Source organism: Aedes aegypti, chromosome 2 (genome assembly GCF_002204515.2).
Source record: "Aedes aegypti strain LVP_AGWG chromosome 2, AaegL5.0 Primary Assembly, whole genome shotgun sequence".
Lineage (NCBI taxonomy): Eukaryota > Metazoa > Arthropoda > Insecta > Diptera > Culicidae > Aedes > Aedes aegypti.
In genome coordinates this window covers 116,573,353-116,591,295 of record NC_035108.1, presented here as the reverse complement: position 1 = coordinate 116,591,295, position 17,943 = coordinate 116,573,353, and the positions used below count along the sequence as shown (strand labels likewise).

General features: G+C 36.9%; 1 protein-coding gene and 1 long non-coding RNA gene across 2 annotated transcripts in view; both read right to left on the bottom strand.

Moving 5' to 3' along the window:
• Positions 1 to 1,255, bottom strand: part of LOC5564459 (sialin) — a 37,426-nt gene extending 36,171 nt beyond the window's left edge. Inside the window, exon 1 of the mRNA XM_001648757.2 lies at positions 321 to 1,255. Within this exon, the coding sequence (XP_001648807.1) occupies positions 321 to 349 (29 nt within the window). The 5' untranslated portion in view covers positions 350 to 1,255. The remainder of the gene's footprint in view (positions 1 to 320) is intronic.
• A 15,088-nt stretch (positions 1,256 to 16,343) lies between these two features.
• LOC110675958 lies at positions 16,344 to 17,406 on the bottom strand. The gene is made up of 2 exons (XR_002499951.1): positions 17,222 to 17,406; positions 16,344 to 16,837 (listed from the first exon to the last, which is right to left on the bottom strand). It is a non-coding gene; the product is annotated as an uncharacterized LOC110675958 (long non-coding RNA).
• Positions 17,407 to 17,943: the final 537 nt, after the last annotated feature.

Below are 17,943 nucleotides of genomic sequence, written 5' to 3'. Positions count from 1 at the left end.
CTCAAAAGTGATCAAATTCACCCAATTTTGCGGTACATATAACCGTAGTGATAAAGGCGCAGCTATTCAGCAAGAATTTGATCAGATTGATCAGATTGATTAGTTCGGATTCCGCCGGAAATTTTCTCGACTTCCATAACGTTCCCCACTAGTAGACTGTTTTATAGTAAAAATCCATTAGATTTCACCTTCACCCGGTCAGTGAATGGAATGAAGCTATTCATTTTTATTGGCCACTGTAAACAAGCATCTTACATCCATCCAACTATAACCATATTTACACCCCCCTTTACCTCCCCGGCTTAGAAAATTTACTTTACCTTAGTTTGCTGCTCTCCGTAACGTCCATACTGTTTTATTGCCCGGCAGCAGCAGCACTCCAGAGCTGGTAACAAACGGTAGGTAACAGCAAACAGCTGCTTTTCGCAGGCAAAACAAAAACAGAAAACTTTCCAAAACAAGTTTCAGAGAGTCGACGATTTATCTATCTGCGGTTCGCTCGGTTGGTGCCCCCTCCTCACTCCGGTATCAATTTACCACCTATGGACACTGGTCTTTTCAGTGTTGACACGATTGTTGTTGAGGAAATATTTTATATCTGGCACTCTAGTTTGGCTTCCGATGCATTGTTTGACTTCGGATTTTGCACGCATTTCAGTTCAGTGATATTTCACCTGTTCGGAGATATTGGCACTTCCAGTGGCGATTCCCTAATTATGAGACACGAGTTCGTTTCACCGCATTGTCATCCCTTGACGCACAGTAGGTTCAAATCTCCAAATTTGAATGTGGCAATTTTTCTCGCACAGCGTCAGACCGAATTGCCATTTGAGCACGTCGCTTGCAAAACCGTGACTGAATGAAGCCCGGTAATATCCCAATCGACGAAATGGGCAGAAACACGTTTCGAGAGACCACCACAGCAATTGAGTCGCAGTTTTAGAGACCCCAAAGTAACCCACGGTCAACCGGTCCAGCGAGGGGAACCGACGTCACTCGACTGCAGTGTGGAGGTCGACGGTGATGCGTTGCGAAAATCTCTGCGTTTCCTCAATGGTGAGCAGCAGTGTACTTAACGTCGATCCGAACTGCGCGCACTTTCTACTGATTGATAAAGAAAATCTCACCCACGCGCTCAACTGAACTATTACCGGCTCGATGATCGGTATCGTGAGGGCGGCTGGCTGACTCCTCCCGCTAAGTAGACTACAGAAAAGCCAAACGAACCGATTGTGCTGAGCGCAAACAATCGACTGAACACTGCAGGATAGGCTTGCAATACCGGCAGCTGTGAAGAAGGCGCCGTCGCCGCTCCAATAGCCGAAGTTTGTATCTCGATAAATTACTGCGGCTGTGTGGTCCTACATATTTCCTGCTCTGGCGAAAAACGGCACACCAACAAGTTGGGGGTGATAATCGGTTCGTTAAATACCTGGCTGACAATTGAGGCGAGCGAAACCGGCATTCAGATGTTATGATAGGCTACACGAGTTTCGGTACTCTTATGGTTGAGTGGATGCTTAATCTTTTGGTAGGAAAAGTATTGAAACTTCTGAAAAATATTATTGAGCTTGATGCTTAAACAGATATAAGGGTTCATTCACAAATTTCATAACGCCAAAAATCACCATTTTTGGCACCCACCCACCTCCTCGTACCGCATTTTGTATGAATATTTTTCGAATTTTGTATGAGCTGTAACATCCTAACGACACCCACCCACCCCCAGCCCTGTCGTCCTGCTTAGTCGCGCTTAGTCGATGACTAAGAAGCTTTTTTCAGATTTTTTTTTTACAATTTTCGCCCAGATTCATGGAAAATATAGGAAGATTGATTGATCATTGCAGGATCATGTGCATCCTAACGCGTTGTAAGTCATCAATATACATTTTCAAGCTATATCAACGCCTTGGAGTAATTTGACTTTATTATACGTAGACCAGGTGCATATGAACGCCCTGTTAAGCATGAGCTCTGGAATAAGCTGACTATATACGTAGATAAGATGCACTTCAACGCCCAGAGGACATTATTTGAAAATTCCAAGATGTATGAACGCCCTGCAGTTATCTGACCTTATCCTTCGTAGATCAGGGTAATCTTGACGCCCTGTAGGACATCAGTTTAAAATTATAATCTGTATCAACGCCCGAGAATAATTCAACCTTACCCTTCGTAGATCAGATGCATCTTGACGTCCTTTATTATATCAATGAAATTACAGGCCGTATCAACGCCCGAAAGTAATTCCACATTATCCCAAGAAGATCAGATGTACTTAACGCCCTGTATGACATCAATCGAAATCAACGCCCTGGAGTAATTTGACTTTGTCTCACGTAGATCAGGTGCATCTCAATACCCTAAGGACATTAATTGAAAATTGCAAGCTGTTTCAACGCCCAGGAGTAATTAATCCTAAGTATATCCGGTGCATCTTAACGCCCTGTAAGAGATCCACAGAAAACTCCAAGCTGTATCAACGCTCTTTGGACATTATCCCACCAAGATGAGATGCATCTTGACGCCCTGTAAGGCTTCAGTTGCAAATTATAAGCTTATCAACGTCCTGGATTAATTTGACCATATTCAGCTGCATCTTAACCCCCAGAAGACATTGATTGAATGTCTGAAAGTTGATTGAAAGTTGTAGCAACGCCCTGTAATAATTTGAACTTTTCTTAATTTAATTCTACGTAGACCAGATGCATCTTAACGCTCTGTAAGATATCAGCTTTGGAATAACTTGATCAGATGCACCTCAAAGACCTTGAGGACATTACATGAAAATTCCTACTTGTATCAACGCCCTTGAGTCATTTGGATTTGTCCTTTGTAGATCACAAGTAACTTGACGCACTGTAGAACATCAGTTGAACATTATAAGTTGTATCAACGTCCTGGAGTAATATGATCTTATCCCATGAGGACCAAATGTACTTAACGCCCTGTATGACCTCAATCGAAATCTCGAAGCTGTATCAACGCCTTGGAGTAATTTTACTTCGACTCATGTAGATCAGATGCATCTCAACCCCCTGAGGACATGAATTGAAAATTGAAAGCTGTATCAGCGTTTTGGAGTAATTTATCCTTAACTAGTGGTCCCGGCAAACTTCGTCTTGCCATCAAGTAGGGTAAGGGATCTAATTTTCGACCCAGTGCTAATTTTCGACCTATTGATAGAACAAATGTTATTTAAACTACTATGTGAAATTTTCAAACATTTTTAAATCACTGGAATATGCCATTGCTGTTATACCTGTCATAATCCATTAAAAATTGCATCTATACAACGGAGTTTTAATCCTAAATTGATAATTCCTGATATCCCTGTGTCTGAATCAGTCCTTTTTTCTTCCATCGATGAAAAATCGCCACATATTGAAAAGGCTTAAATCAGTTTAAAAACTGATCAAAGTGATGCCTAATCGATAAAGTTTGATGAAGACAGATAAAATTTAAGCATATTGTATTTAATTTTGTGCATCTATAAGCGAAAATAAAGTTTATTACGCGTTTGAAATTGTTCGAAAATTGAAACACCAGGTTTCAATTTTCGACCGGTCGAAAAAGCATGCCACGATTTCAGAAGGTGATGTGTTTCAGTTTTCGACCCTTCATCAAAAATAAACATCGATCATAATGATGATTGTTCTTTCGTGGAGTTGAATTTCTTGCTTCAACGGTTTTTAACTAAAACGGTAAGAAATATACTCATCTTGTTTCAATTTAATCAAAATTATTTGAATTAACATATTATAGCACCCAGAAAAGTGCAGACAAGTACAGTACCGACCACAATGGAGGAGGAGGCAGAATTTGAGGTGTGAATATTCGGAAATCAGCGACGGGGATGGCTAGTGAAACGTGACTCAACGTTGGAGCATGTCGAAGGGTTTCTTGATACTGCTGAAAGGCCCAGCTGTTTTAAAGACAATCGTCCAGGTGAATTGATAGAGCATGATAAATAAAATCGCGATATTCTTAGAAAGGAGCGGAAGAAAAATGATTGGAGCCAAATTTGAAGGGGAAAAAAAACAATGTACCGAAACGGCCCATCAAATAAAAGTCGAAGCCTAAAAAGCAGTTAAAATCGAGAGCTAGAAGAAGAATTTGAGTTTCTTTCCTTGAACTATTAAATAATGGAATGAAATAAATGTTTTAAACATAATGGCTTTACATGTTTCAATAACAATACCCCGTTGCTGTACTATATCCTATCGCAACAGTTGAATGTAATGTGATATGTTCCACGTAAAACCGTTAAATGGTAGAAAAATCGATAAGTATTCATGAATGGCGCCTTACCTTGGTCATACAGTTTGTACTTTAGGCTCAAGAATCCATCATTCAATCATCAGCAATCATCAAAAATGCAAAAACAGGTGTTTCGTTCAAATTGAAAAAAAAAAAATCCTCAGAAAAATCTATTATCACAATCCAGATAGCAAGTGTAATGCAATGATAGATTTTCTTGAACATTGCTTAAATTTTGAGCAAAAAATACAGGTTTTGTAAAGCTTTGTAAAACATGATGGTTACTTTCCTCTTAAATTATGATATCGTAGTCCACAACTTAATCACACGAAATTCCACAAACTATTAGACTAATGACGAAACGTATGACATTCAACATCTTCAAAGGATGTGAAAGGGATACAAAACCAAAAAATTATGGTATTCAGGAACCTTCCTTAGTTCTATCAGATAATAACTGTTGAACTGCTTATCATAAAGTTCGTTAATAAAATGGGAAGCATACACTGTTTCCACTGGGATGTAATTTTAAAAAGAAAAATATTCGAAGAATATTCAATAATAAATTGATAATTTTCGCCCATATATTAATGTTTAAAACTTGCCACGTTCCCTTTACGCTCTGGAAAAGAAAAAAATAATAATTAATTCCCATCAGATAAGCATAAACTTGATATAAATTCAGTAATAAAGGTGTTTCCCGCATACAATATACCGATTATATTGTATAAATTGGTACAGGTCGAAAATTAGCACATGCATGGGTCGAAAAATAAAACAGTGGGTCGAAAAATAGCACAAAAAGATAAAGTAATTTATCAATAAAAATACAAAATATACAATGACATATCATCTGATAGAAGTTATTCATGAACAAATAATATGTTTTGTTATTCGACTGCCAAATTTGAATATTAGTTGATGGTTTTTTGCAAGCTTTTTAGGAGTTTTATACTCATTTGCTGGTTTCATGGGTCGAAATATAGTGCTTTTACCCTAGGCTGTTGAAAAACGCAAAGAAACGTCCCGTGCAAAATGGAAGTTCCGTTCACTCCAGTTTTTTCAACTTTCCCGTTAAATATTCTTTACTTTTTATATGCACAAACACGTCGGAACACCTCAGGAACATAACTATTGTAGAATTTTCAAAATCCGATAGCCCGTTTTCAAGCCATTTCGTGACATACAAACACCATTTCATTTTTATTTATATAGAAGATAGAAGATATATTAAGTTGTATCAACAATGCACACTGGGCCAGGAGCAGAATTTAGCCAGACAAAACCTCTAGCGCTTTAGGAGTGCATTTTTTCGGGTTGGTGTCAAAGGAGACTTGTCTTGAATTTGTTTGTTCTTCAATTTGATGATAAAAGTTAGTTGTAAATTTCGCCGCATAGGTGGCGCTGCGATGCAAACTTTTTTGTTTTGCGTCCTAGAGCTTTCGCGTCTTCGGCAATGTTTTAGAACGTGTAAAAATACGACAAGTTGTCCAAGACACCAAAGTTCTAGGACTTCAAATAACAAAGTTATGGTAAAAAATGTGTAAATCAATTAAATTTTACGTTTTTTCTACTTTTTACCTTAAAATCGTAAAATATTTTATTTTAACAACCGTGCGTCGTTTAATTTCGATGACATGCATGTACTGTATGAAAAAAAATGTTATTATTATATAAATATTTATTATTATATAAATATTTGAAAAAGTAGAAAAAAACGTAAAATTTAAGTGATTTACACATTTTTTACCATAACTTTGTTATTTTAAGTCCTAGAACTTTGGTGTCTTCGACAACTTGTCGTATTTTTACACGTTCTAAAACATTGCCGAAGACGCGAAAGCTCTAGGACGCAAAACAAAAAAGTTTGCATCGCAGCGCCACCTATGCGGCGAAATTTCCAACTAACTTTTATCATCAAATTGAAGAACAAACAAATTCAAGACAAGTCTCCTTTGACACCAACCCGAAAAAATGCACTCCTAAAGCGCTAGAGGTTTTGTCTGGCTAAATTCTGCTCCTGGCCCAGTGTGCAATGGAGCAATACAGTAATCAGGAATAATTTGACCTTATCCCATTAAGATCTAGCGCCTCTTGACGCCCTGCAGGACATCAGATGAAAATTATAAGTTATATTAACGCCCTGGAGTAATTTGAGCTTATCCTACGTAGCTTTACTGCATATCAACCCCTCTAGACATTGATTAAATGTCCCAGTTGTATCGACACGCTGGAATAGTTTGCCCTTATCCTAAGTACATCAGGTACATAATTATGTCCTAAGGACAACTATTGAAAATTCTAAGCTGTATATACGCCCTGGAGTTATTCGACCTTATCCCATGTAAACAACGTCTTCTTGGCGCCATGTATGACATCATTTGGAATTTCCGAGTGTTCATGCCTTGAAGTTATTTGACCGTAACTCAGATTGTCCAGAAGATATCAATTAAAAATTTCAAGCTGTATCAAGCCCTAGTAATTATTTGATCTTATCCTAAGTAGACCTGGTGCATCCTAATGCTTTGAAAGCCATCAGACGAAATTTCTAAGTTTTATCCACGCCCTGAAGTAATTTGGCCGTATCTCACGTAGATAATGTAAATGATGTTAAGCTGTATCAATGTCCCTGAGAAATTTAATATTACTTCACATAGATCTTCTCGAGGTCATAAGCATGCCGCCCTAATATATTCCGGAAATTGTTCTTTTTCAACTGATTCAGCACAGTTCTACGTAAGACAAGGAAATATTATTACAGTGCGCTGACATAGCTAAACATATGATTGTTTGTTGGGCAGCAGAATACACCTGATCCCTTGAATTTATCATAATCATTTAACAAATTTATGGTTGAATTATCTGTATAGATATTTAGAAAAAATAACGTAGTCATTAACACTACGGTTGAAAAATGTGTGGATAAGAACCAAACAACGTGGTTTATGGACAGAATTGCTTTTTGGACATCAAGGAGATTTCAATATTGTATTAACGAAACTTAATTAAGATTAATTTGCAGAATGTGTCAGAAAATCTGGAGCCTCCTTGAAGTAGATATGCATTTTAATAACACATGTTTGTATGGTGCCTTATGAAAAGGCGTTCAGAAATTACATGCAACGGTGTGACCTTTAAAAAAGGGTTTTGGGGATTAGTATAACAAAAATATACGATCTCTTAAAAAAACGCTAAACAACTAAACTGGAATGATAATTGATAGTCATCATCTTAGTTTTATAAAAACATTGTTCAAGTAAAATATTGTTCATATAGTGTTAAAGATTCGGTGGTTGCTGAAATTGACTGTTGAAAAGGGAAAGAAAATTTTAAGTGTTTTACCTCTTAAACTGTTACATTTATTTATTTTTACGGGAATAGATAACGCCAGATGATATCAAAAATATTATATGTTTGCTATTCTTGGTATGTTTGGGCAGCTCTTGTGATTCAAATAAAATTAAATTCGTTTCCCTCTATATAGGTACTATCACAGATTTGTATGGAAAAAATAATTCAATTGGCATAATTTGAAAATACTAAAAATTTTACGAGCTGCAGGAAATCAACATGGAGGAGGTATAATTTTCATTTTATTTTATTGACAAATGCTATAATTTTATCATGAAAACATATATAATAGCATTTCGATTCCTTTTATTATCTTGATCATGCATGTAAGTGATGAAATCATGAAAATTAGTATGATAAGATATCGGAGGAATGATATTTGAATTAAAAAAAAGTTTAGAGACGTGACTTAACCCAATTTAACTTTAATCAAATTTTGTTTGTTGTTTACCTGTTTGGAATTTTGTTCAATACTAATCAGAGAAAGCAAGTTCAGAATGATGTTCTAATCAGCTCTAGTTTTGTTTAACAAGTTCAACCAACCACGTTTGGATTAGTTAACACCGGTCACGCAGCAGCCTTATTAAAATTATCGAATTATTTTTGAAACCAGTAGATTTGAACAAGATTAAGTTACAACTCCAGGAACACGTGTAGACGACAAGAGACCTCTGGCTCCACATCTCAAGAATATAGAAAGGGAGATTGGTAGGTTAGAAAACATATATTCGCTTGATCATATACTCGTTATTCGCCTGGTGTTGCAGAAATACCAAGAGTACAATGTATCCACACATCAGTATACAGATATTGTTCATCGATCTCAAATCGACCTACGATACATACGATCGAAACCAGCTATGGCAGATTATGCAAAAATACAGTATTTCTGGGCAAACTGATAATATTGGTCGATACGACGATAGATCGAGTGATGTGCGTTTCCCGAGTATCAGGGACACCCTTGAGTCTCTTCGAATCTCGCTGTTCAACATTGCTTTAGAGGGTGTGATAAAAGAAGCGGGGATAGGCATTTTCATGTGACAGGTTACATAGGTAGAGCTGCAAGCTGGTTGTGGTAGGCGGGCATGCCAACCAAATATCGTTTAACAACCAGGTGAAAATGGTTTCTTAATAATAATCCGATCGGCACAAGACAATGTGGTGCGCTGCGAGCAAATTGGGTCAATCAAGTTGAAGTTCATTTGCGGATTCTTCGTAGAATGCGTGGCTAAGGCCCGACAGCCATGAACCAAGTCAAATGGAGACGTCTCCGGCTGCCCAGACCTTACCCTAATCGGTAAGGTAAATAAGTAAGTTACAACACATCGATTTGATTGAACAAATAATGTTTAACAATTGTCGGCGCTGGCAGAATAAAATATGATTGAGATTATTAATTTTATCTGTTTGATAAAGTTAAACAGCTTCATGCTTCTTGATCTAAAATTGGACATTAGAAACGACTCATAAACGCCTGGGAGTAGTAGCGCCCTCTGAGCTATAGTAACGCCCCCCCAAAAAAAAAGAAGACGACTTAGTAGCTCAAATTTTACGACGACAGGGCTGCCCACCCCTTCAGCGTTATGAAATTTGTGAATGGGTCCTAAGAAAACAAATCTTCGAGCTGTTGAGTGGAATTCCTATAAATAAATGAAAAACCGAATTTAGTACTATACCGTTTAGTCCCACTAGAGTTTGTATCCTTTAACAGATGCGTATTTCGACTTCAACTGTAAGGCCGTCTTCAGTGCATAGCATGGTCGTAGTCAGAGGGGGGCAGTGAGGGGCCGTTGCCCTCCCCTGGCTGACGAAATAAAATGAAAAAAAAAACGTGTTTGCGACCAAGGTGAATTTTCCAAAGATCATCTTTAGAATTCATGTTGAACTTTATCATGATGAATACAATAGAGTAGAATTTCAAATTTTCGCCAGAAATTCCTCAAAATTTCCCATCATATATTTTGCGTTAAATTGTTATAAGAACTTCTACTATAATCGTTCCAATAATTCATTCACGAAATAGTCCTTAGGAGGAGCTGAAATTATGCATCGAGGCCCCAGCAAGATATTTTTCTACTTATGATTTTTGTTCCGGAAGTTTATCCTTAATTTCATTTGAGAATAACCATGAAATTTCTACAAATATTTAGAAAAAAAAAGTTTCTTTCAAGCCACGTACACGAATTCTTCCATGGTGTTCTGACGAAACATTTTTTTCCAAAGTTCAAGAAATTACATCATGAATTGTTTCTGTAATTCTAGCAAAGAACATACTGGAAGGTTTATAGGGATTCCTTTATGTTTTAATCTAAGAAGCCATCCTCGGGAATTCTTATACAAATGTTTCGAAAATTTCTTTATTAAACTTGCTCCGATTTTTTTTCTTCCGATATCTTCAGCACCCCCTCAAGATATTCTTTAAGAAATTGACCCTCTGTAACTCGCTCGGTAATTTGCATAAATGGTTCCATCTTTGTAATAAACTCTGTAGCCATTTCTGTGGGATTCCACCAGAGGTTAATAAGTTCTTCAAAAATTCATGTAGGGAGTTCCAAAGTTGAAAATTTCCAATAATTTAACCAAAAGTACATAAGGTGTTATGATTTGAGTCCTCCATCTGTTCTAAAAGTTTATCTATAACATCTCGCATTGGTTTCACCAGAGTTACAGCTGCGAGTATTCAAGATTTTTTTTCTCAGAATTTCCTCAAATATTGAAACAGATTTCCTCACTTGCTTTTTTTCAGTACCTCATGCAATGCTTCCTTCGGGATTTCTACGAATATCTCCAAGAAAAGTGCCAAACATCTATCTGCTAAATCCAGAGGAAATTACTCAAGATACTATTTCTTGAATGTTATAAGCTTCAGCAAGGCATATTCTTTCAGTTGCTGTTGTGCGCTCGTCAACGCCGAACGCGTCTGATATAGCAGTGGACAAGTGCTATCGTAGGTAGTTTTTTTTTCGTGTAAATAACTTGCCAAGGTGATTAGGAAACCTACCAATGCAATTTTTGCACTTTTTTTCTCCATAACGGAATATTTCAAACCGTTTATGAACATATTACTAGGAAAACAAAATGAACCGAAACGGGAACACCACGTTGCTAACGATGCAAGAAAGAGAAGGATGGATTTCCTTCATAGTTTAACGTTTCATTTGAAAGAGTACAAAAGTTGTGTAGAACGATCCCCTTCCAAAGTAGCTCCAAACCTTCAAATCACGTTTCCCTCGTTAGAATATTTTCAAATTCATGGAGAAGATGCTTGTATACAAAATCTTTCGAATGGTAGGTGCCAAATTCTTGAACATTTTTTGTGTTGATAATGGTTTCAGGCACGACTTGTAGATGATAAGTAAGGTGCAACTCAACCATATTGCAACTGGATTAAAACAAACAATCTTCTAGCTGTCATACACGTAGTTTAGTGCAACTTTCGCGCAACTGGGAAAAATCTTCTTGAGTTGTGGTAATGACTCAAATGAAACATTAAAATCTGCATTTAGGGAGAAGTTGCAAGAGTTTGTTTGAAAAGTTACTGAACACATCTTGATAAACTTGACTTTATTGCTATTTGCAAAGCACATTTGCAGTTAATCCTGTCGTTTCAGAAAGGTCTATGACCTATGATAATGATGAATGTGGCTGAAATTCGGTTTCATTTATAACAAGATTGTAATAAGATAATAAATCTTCGAGCTGTTTAGTAGAATACCTATAAGTAGATGAAAAAACAGAATTTAGTACTATACCATTTAATACAAACTCATCTACTTATTGTAATAAGCTTTGTTTTAACTTTTGTAACATGATGTGCTAGAGTCATCGAATGATAAAAACTTTCGATTAACTTAATAAAATCTGTGAGATTGTTCTAGAAAATTCGAAAAAAAAATACCAAGTTGTTTTGTCACATTGGTAATTATAACCGCATAACAGTCACATTGAGATTATAAATGAGCCTCGTAATGTAATGGCAATGAAATATCAATCAGAATTATTTTTTTCACCCAGTATGCAATATGAGTTGTACAAAACATCAGCCTCAAATAAGCACTTTTGAGTTCCTGGTAATTTTTTGAAATTCTAGTTTCCTCCCATACTGCCATGAAATGCACACTTAGTATTCAATTTACTCAATGCCTACTTTTTTCGAATGTTACCAATATGCAGTTAAGGGCTGTAGGAGAGGAGACAGCTGGCTTCGATTGCGAACTCCCAAAAGTCAAGAGAACCTGTCATCAACTGTCACTGGAAAACCGCACATTCGAAGGGCAGAGCGTGAAAAACCGTCAGAATTTGGCTAAACTAAAACTGGATGTGATTGAAAATTAAGTTTGTTTGCCTGTGCCCTCGCATATAAAATCGTTTAATATCTAAATCTTGTCGATTGGACTCAAATTGCTTTGAAATTTTTTAAATTTTATGATATTTTTTGATAACAAATGGGATGTGAAAATGGTTTTGACCCAGTTTGTGATCTCCGAACCATTGTGTACAACCCAAACATGAGAAGAATAAATCAAAGAAGCCAAGAAAACAAGCCAGTTGTCAGTGAGCTGTCTCCTCTCTCTCAGGTTATGGGCAGTCAAGTTCTCAACTCATTCCATTGAAGATTTACAAAAGATCTATTAAAGCGCTAATTTTAGAAATTCTCATCTTTAACCCAATATAAACCTTGTTGATTTGGTGCAGCGATGCACTAAAACTTTCTTTCAATGCAGCTATGTTTGATTATCCAAATTTAGACTCTTCTTCAGAAGGTTTGCATTCAGGAACGTTCAGAATCTTCAGCGTACTGTAATCCGGGGTAACATTGATCAGCGAGGTAACATTCATCGGTATGACCCTTCTCGTAAAAAGTTCGAATCATCATTATCATGGAATATTTTCAAAGCATGGGTGGTGTCTCTCCTTCTTACAATCATAAGCTAATGAAAATTGAGGTTTTTGCAAAAATCGCGTTCATGCGTAAATTCATAAACTTTTTGGATGGCAGTTCTTGTTTTAAAAATATAAAACTTGCGACATTTGCATTTTCAAAAGAACAGTTTAAGAAATAATTCAAAAACTGATCAATGTTACCCCGGATTACGGTACTCATGAAGTTCTACATAGAGGTAATCATTAGACATTCAAATGTTAGTTAGCTGTTCGGTGTGAACTAGGCCAATAATTTTGAATACAATATTCCTATTTTACACTCATAGATGGAATCAGTATTCATTAGAGTCACCAGTTTTGCTCTGGAGCTCTGCCCATTTTCGTCAGAATCCATTTTCAGGTACTCTATCTTTGTTCACCAGAGACCTTTTTTTCGGATTTCTGTCCATTTCCAGCAGAAACCGTTTGCCTTTCATCTCCGCCCATGTCTATCGGAGACTACTATTTTATTCTTTCAATATTTCTTTAGATTTTTACTTTTCAGAAGCCTTACAAGGTATTCGAGAATTTTAATTACCTCGTGTCTACCGGCTGCGCCATTGTAGTAACTTGAAAACAGTTTTCCTCAAAGCGTCTTTACGAGCCAAGATTAGAGCAATAACTAACAATTGGTTTCCATACAGACATTTCTCTATGCCTGCTTATCATACTAGGGCAAGTCGCTTAATGTTGAACGGCTGAAAACGTCGCCTATTGTTGAACAGCCCGTGTATTCCTTATGGCGTGTTCAACAATTAGCGAGCATTTTGACCGTTCAACAATTGGCTAATTATGTTGTCTGAATGGATTCTTTAACAGCACTACATTATTCCTCACACAGAAAAAACTTTAATTTCGAAATATATTTTTGAGTCATTTTACCAAACACGAGTTTAAAAACAAAAAATAAACCGTTTAACTAAAGTGAATTTTTTGAAATTTTTTATAATTGACACAACTAAACAAATTGAGAGAATAGCTTCATGGTATCTTCAGCAAATTTGTAGATTTTTACGAGATGAACAATTTTGCTGAAAACAGTTTTTGAAATTTTCGTCAAAAATTAGACTTTAGGTAAATCGTTATTACTTTTAAACTAAACGAAATTTTAAACCAAATTATTCAACAATACATGTTAAAATTCAAGTTATGTCTGATGTTCAAATCAGTTAATCAATAACTGAGATCTTTGGTAAGCTAAAGATGATCATATTGTATGGAAAATCGAAAAAGTGGCAAATGTTGTGTCCAATGCTGTACATCGGATATTTTCTCGCTAGAATTCAGTATGTCGGCATCATTCGTTTATGGAGAATATGATTACACTACAGAAGCATGGAGAGCATTTTTAGTTTGAAAATACTTGAGGGTCGTAGACACAAAAGTCAATTTGGACAAATTGAGATGTGAAATTGTGAAAAATAATAGGATCGTTCTGGTGGGCTTCGATCCCACGACTCCCAATACGCTAGACTGGGCGCGTTAACCAACTACGTCACAGAACGGGATACGGCCACGTCGAAAGCCAAACCCATACTAACCAACTTATTTGATCAACGTTGGCTTATGAGTACACGCTAAGCCAGCTCTACGCAGCGCATGTGTTAAAACTACACATAATGAGGCAACTAATGCAGAACTGGCTGACTGAGTGAAAATTCTGTGTAGGTCGCACTCATTCTGTGAGTAGCCGACGTGTTGGCCTTCGGTTGTGCGGGGATCAATGGAAACGGAACTGTCAATCATCTGCCGCGCGGCAGCAAACCGTTGGTAAGATGGGGAGTTTTCTGGGATTTTTTTTAGCGAAAAGCCGGAAGATGGTCGCAAATGCGAAAGTTTTTTCCCATTTGCTTCCGCTTCGGCTATTCGAATGAAAAAATCTCTGAAAACAATTTGAATGTTTTTTTTTAATGTTTTCAGAAGCAAAACAAAAATGGAAGCGAATTCCGCAGTCTAAGCGTTCCTCCTCTTTGCACAATTCACTCATTCAGTTTTGTTTACCACCGTTTACACAAAACTGTGAACACCCCCCTTTGCACAGAATATGTGCTACATGAAGAGAGGCCGATTTTGTGCGCTCGGCACTCATTTTTGAGCTTAGCAAGTTAAGCGTGTTGTTTATAAACAACACATGCAATCACCATCATGTTCTAGGTGATTCGAATAATGTTGTAGTGTGCGTGTCATCCCGTGTATTGCTTTGTACTAAAATCTTCGTATTTGTGTAACAGACCCCTTAATATCGACAGGAAGTTTGGCTGTAGTTCAGATTCTAAAGTATTTACTTATGGAATTTTCATGCTGATAAGCGCCGCATGGTGGAATAATTTCGAATCAAAGTTTATCACATGTTTTACATACTTTAGCCTTGAACAAAATAAACAAATTAGTTGAAGACGTCATTTTCTTGATTAAGCGACGACAATCCTAGGTATTTGAGTTGGATATATTGCATACTCAGTAGCACCATCTAGTGGAAGAATTCCGAACCAAGTGTAGCCCATCAAAAAATTTGTACTTGACTTACTGAACCATTTAGCCGAAGGCTCCATCTTTCTATGTAAACGGGATCCTCAAATATTAGCAATCAAAAATATGCATGCTCAACAGCTGTTGAAAGAATTTTAAAGACCAACTTTGCCGAAGATATCATATTTCTTAGTAATGAGGATATCTCAGGATAATTTTTCGAAGCATTCAGGATCCAAATATATCTGCGTTCGAAAAAATACATTATCATCAGCGCGTTTTGTGCAAGAATTCCGAATCAAACGGCACATCATCTCTCTAGGTGATCCTAGGATCCTGAGATATCTGTGTTTGGAAAATTACATGCTCACTAGCGCTAACTGCTGGCAAAATTCTGAAACAAGCGGTCTATCACATGTTAGTTCTTGGCATATTGAACAACTTTGCCGAAGACACCATCTTGCTGAAAAATCTAAATCCTGAGATATTCGTGTTCGAGATGTTTTGCGAAATGTCCACTTCATCGGCTCCCCCGGGACACAATCCGATGGCCTCCGAAGGGTGAGGATGTTTTCAAAGTTTTATGTGTCCACTTTGTGTAAAAAAAATGTTACACGAGTGGTCACACTGGTTTACTTAATTGAAACTTAGGTTAAGAATACGAGCAAAAAGAAGAGTAGATCTTGGAATAGGACTAACACCCGGATCAATTTGAATCGAATTTCAACGTGTTTTTCGACTTTTCGTAAAATATGTGTACTCAGTACCCTATAGGACGACTGACGGTTGATTAATAAAGTGATCAAAAACTACTTTCGTCTACAAACATTTCAGCTTACAATTAAAATTTTCTGGTGGCAAAATTCCATAAAATGTTGCTATGTATTTCGATCACTCCATTTACATGAATGTAGGATTGGACACTTTAATCATAATTTTGAAGTCATGAAATTATGATTATATGCCACTCGGTGCTCTTGAAAGTTCGACGTGTATCTAACGCCAAAAAAAGGTAATATTGACATATTAGTTCACTTACTGTCGATGTTGGTTTTTAAATAAAACAGAAAAGTCTTGTCTGTCATAAGATGGATTACTATTGAGGTTTATTTGTTCAAAAACATCGTTTTGATGTTGATATTGCATGTAATAAAAGTTTAATAGCCTCCCCGCAAATGACATGTGTTTTACGACGAAGACGACCAATTACGATGAGATTGTTCACTATTATTTAGCAACGTGAAATACTATGCCTCAATTGCGTATCATTGTTTTTTTTTTAATCTAAGTTTTGGGGGCTCGTCATCCTGAGGAACTTGGTTTAAGAAGCATATTTATTGTGTTTTTAAACTACTGTTATATTTCTCATGTGTCCATAGCTACATGTGTTCAGACTTTCTGCAATTTGTTATAGAACTCAAGTTACCAAACCGGTATCAGCAAACTCATTTGCGTCAGCCACCATCCTACGTAAGTAGCATCGTCTGAAGAAGCTGACCTACCACTGACAAAGTTAATCGCTCATGTTTCCAAGATGATGGAATGGCAAGTGACATTCGATGCTCCGGCTCGATAACGGCAAGACAGCACATTCCTTTCCGTAGAACAATACCTACCTCTTGGTGAGGTGCAAACGCAATCGACAGGAAGCTGGTGATTAGAAAACCGATATTTCTCATTATCGGTATTGGTCACAGCTGTTGCACTCCTATGATGGGCCTTCGAAGTTGATGGATTACCGACGGATGCAAGATTAGATGGTTGACCGAGTTGCGAAACTGAGACAGATGAATGGGTTTGATCTGTGCCGGTTGAGGTGCGTTTCAGCAGACTGTCTGGACGAAATTATGCAATTAGTGTAAGACGTTTTGGTTTATCGGGACAGAATGTGCCAAAGAAAAAAAAAATAAAATAACACAGAAATTGGCAGAGTATAGAAGTATAATAATTTTCATGGAAATGTATAAAGTTTTTTAAGCCAAGAAGAACATTTTAAAAAAGAGTGGAAGGAAATGAATAGCTTTTGTAAAAAAGACCTGAATTCTGCAGCTATCTTCCTGTATTTTTTTCCGTGCTCCAACAATACCAACAAAACAGATAACAATTACAATTGTTTCCAAACCTTCAACAATCCGATCACATGGCTCCTCATAAAATCATCCCAGTATCAGCTTAATTATCTAATCAAATGTTTGCAAACAGAATTTTTACCCACCTCCGCCTTATTGATGGCTTGTCGTTTCTCTATCTTTGCCAAGGTGCAATCATCCGCTGGAGCCCATCATAAACTCAACGACCGGTCGTTTTCAGCAGAGCAGACGTCACACCCTTGTTAAGCCCGCTGGCTGCTGCTTCTGATGCTGCCATAACAAACGTCGATGAACGTAACTTCTGAACCAACACTGAACAAGATAATGAACTTAAGCGACTTATTTGTCTTCTTTCTGGCGTATCGTCCCAAGTGGGATAAGGCCTGCTTCGCAGCTTAGTGTTTTTATGAGTACCGTAAAACGGAGTACGTTTGATAATGCGAGTAATTTTGATAGTGCGAGACCCACAACATTTTAACGAAGTTTCTGTCCATCAGTTAAGAAAAACGAATGCAAAAATAAAGAGTTTTAGTATGACACTTCATGTCAAAGCTATTTTTGTTGGAATCAAGTGCATTTGAGGATTTATATGCAAATATTAAAAATTTACAATATTTTTTGCATTTTGCATTTTGCTAAGTCAGAAATTTCCATATAGCGTTAAATGCCTAAAGGTATGCAACGCCCTATAAATGTTCCGTAATTCTTTCAATTTAGTTCGATTTATACTCCTTTATCAAAGTTACCCCAAAACAGAAAACCGACTTTTGATTATATGGAAAATAATATATCCATTCAGAATAAATCTTTTGGCAATCTATCAAAAGCAATCGATAACTAGGGTATA